This window comes from Propithecus coquereli, unplaced genomic scaffold (assembly GCF_000956105.1).
Source record: "Propithecus coquereli isolate 6110/MARCELLA unplaced genomic scaffold, Pcoq_1.0 Scaffold243, whole genome shotgun sequence".
Classification (NCBI taxonomy): domain Eukaryota; kingdom Metazoa; phylum Chordata; class Mammalia; order Primates; family Indriidae; genus Propithecus; species Propithecus coquereli.
In genome coordinates this window covers 3368471-3369393 of record NW_012147986.1, presented here as the reverse complement: position 1 = coordinate 3369393, position 923 = coordinate 3368471, and the positions used below count along the sequence as shown (strand labels likewise).

Genomic DNA, 923 nt, shown 5'->3' with positions numbered 1-923 from the left:
TTTTTGGTAGAACTTTTGTAAAGCACTGAAAATACTGTTTTAGGTATGTTACAATTGAAAATTAATATGAACTATGAAAAGGAAACTATTAAATGTAAGAATATGCCTTTAATTAAGGATTTACATCCTAATTTAAATGTATGCAATCTAAGTACAGTCTAGCCTGAGACAAAGCTAGGTAACTTTTACTACTTTAAAGATCATTAAGCTATATTGTTATAGCATATTTGTTAAATACAAGCTACCTGCTTTTTTAATTGCTATTTTAAACTTGAATATAGAAATGATAACAGGTTTTTTGTTGTTTTTATTCACTGCTGATAGAAATGGTAATAATTTTAAAAACTGCTTAAAATGTTTAAATCCTTATGTTCTATCATCTTTATTTATTATTAATTAATTTTTAATTTTACGTTTTAGAATGGCTGTCTGCTGTGTATAAACAGCAGTGGCTTTCTATGCTCCGGGCAGAACAAGACAGTGAGGTGGGGTAAGTATAACATCATAGCATTATTCATTAACACATTAACTGCCACGTGAGTTGTATTTAACTCACCTAGTTTTGAGCCCGGGGCCTCACCTTGGGAGCTGCGTGAACTATTTTTCAAGTTGCGTATAACTCACGGACAGAAAACAATTAAAAATAACAAATTTTTTGTTAAATTAGAAAGGATTGTTTATTTTCGAAGTTTTTATTCTGTTTCGTAATAAAACACGGTGTCCCCAAGGGAAAAAAAATTTTTTTTATAGTGTGGCAGTCAGTGTGTTAAAAAAATTTTTTTGTATGTATTTTTAAGTGCATTCATTATATGGAAAAATCACCTTAGTATAGTATCACAAGAATGGAGAAACAAGCACCACATGTACTCACTATCAAATTGGTATTAACTGATCAACACTTAAGTGCACATATAGTAGTAACA

At 29.8% G+C, this 923-nt stretch overlaps 1 protein-coding gene across 1 annotated transcript in view; it reads left to right on the top strand.

Annotated features, from left to right (window-relative positions):
* Nucleotides 1-923, top strand: part of GMCL1 (germ cell-less, spermatogenesis associated 1) — a 56182-nt gene that overhangs the window by 32283 nt on the left and 22976 nt on the right. Inside the window, exon 6 of the mRNA XM_012646424.1 lies at nucleotides 421-490. Within this exon, the coding sequence (XP_012501878.1) occupies nucleotides 421-490 (70 nt within the window). The remainder of the gene's footprint in view (nucleotides 1-420; nucleotides 491-923) is intronic.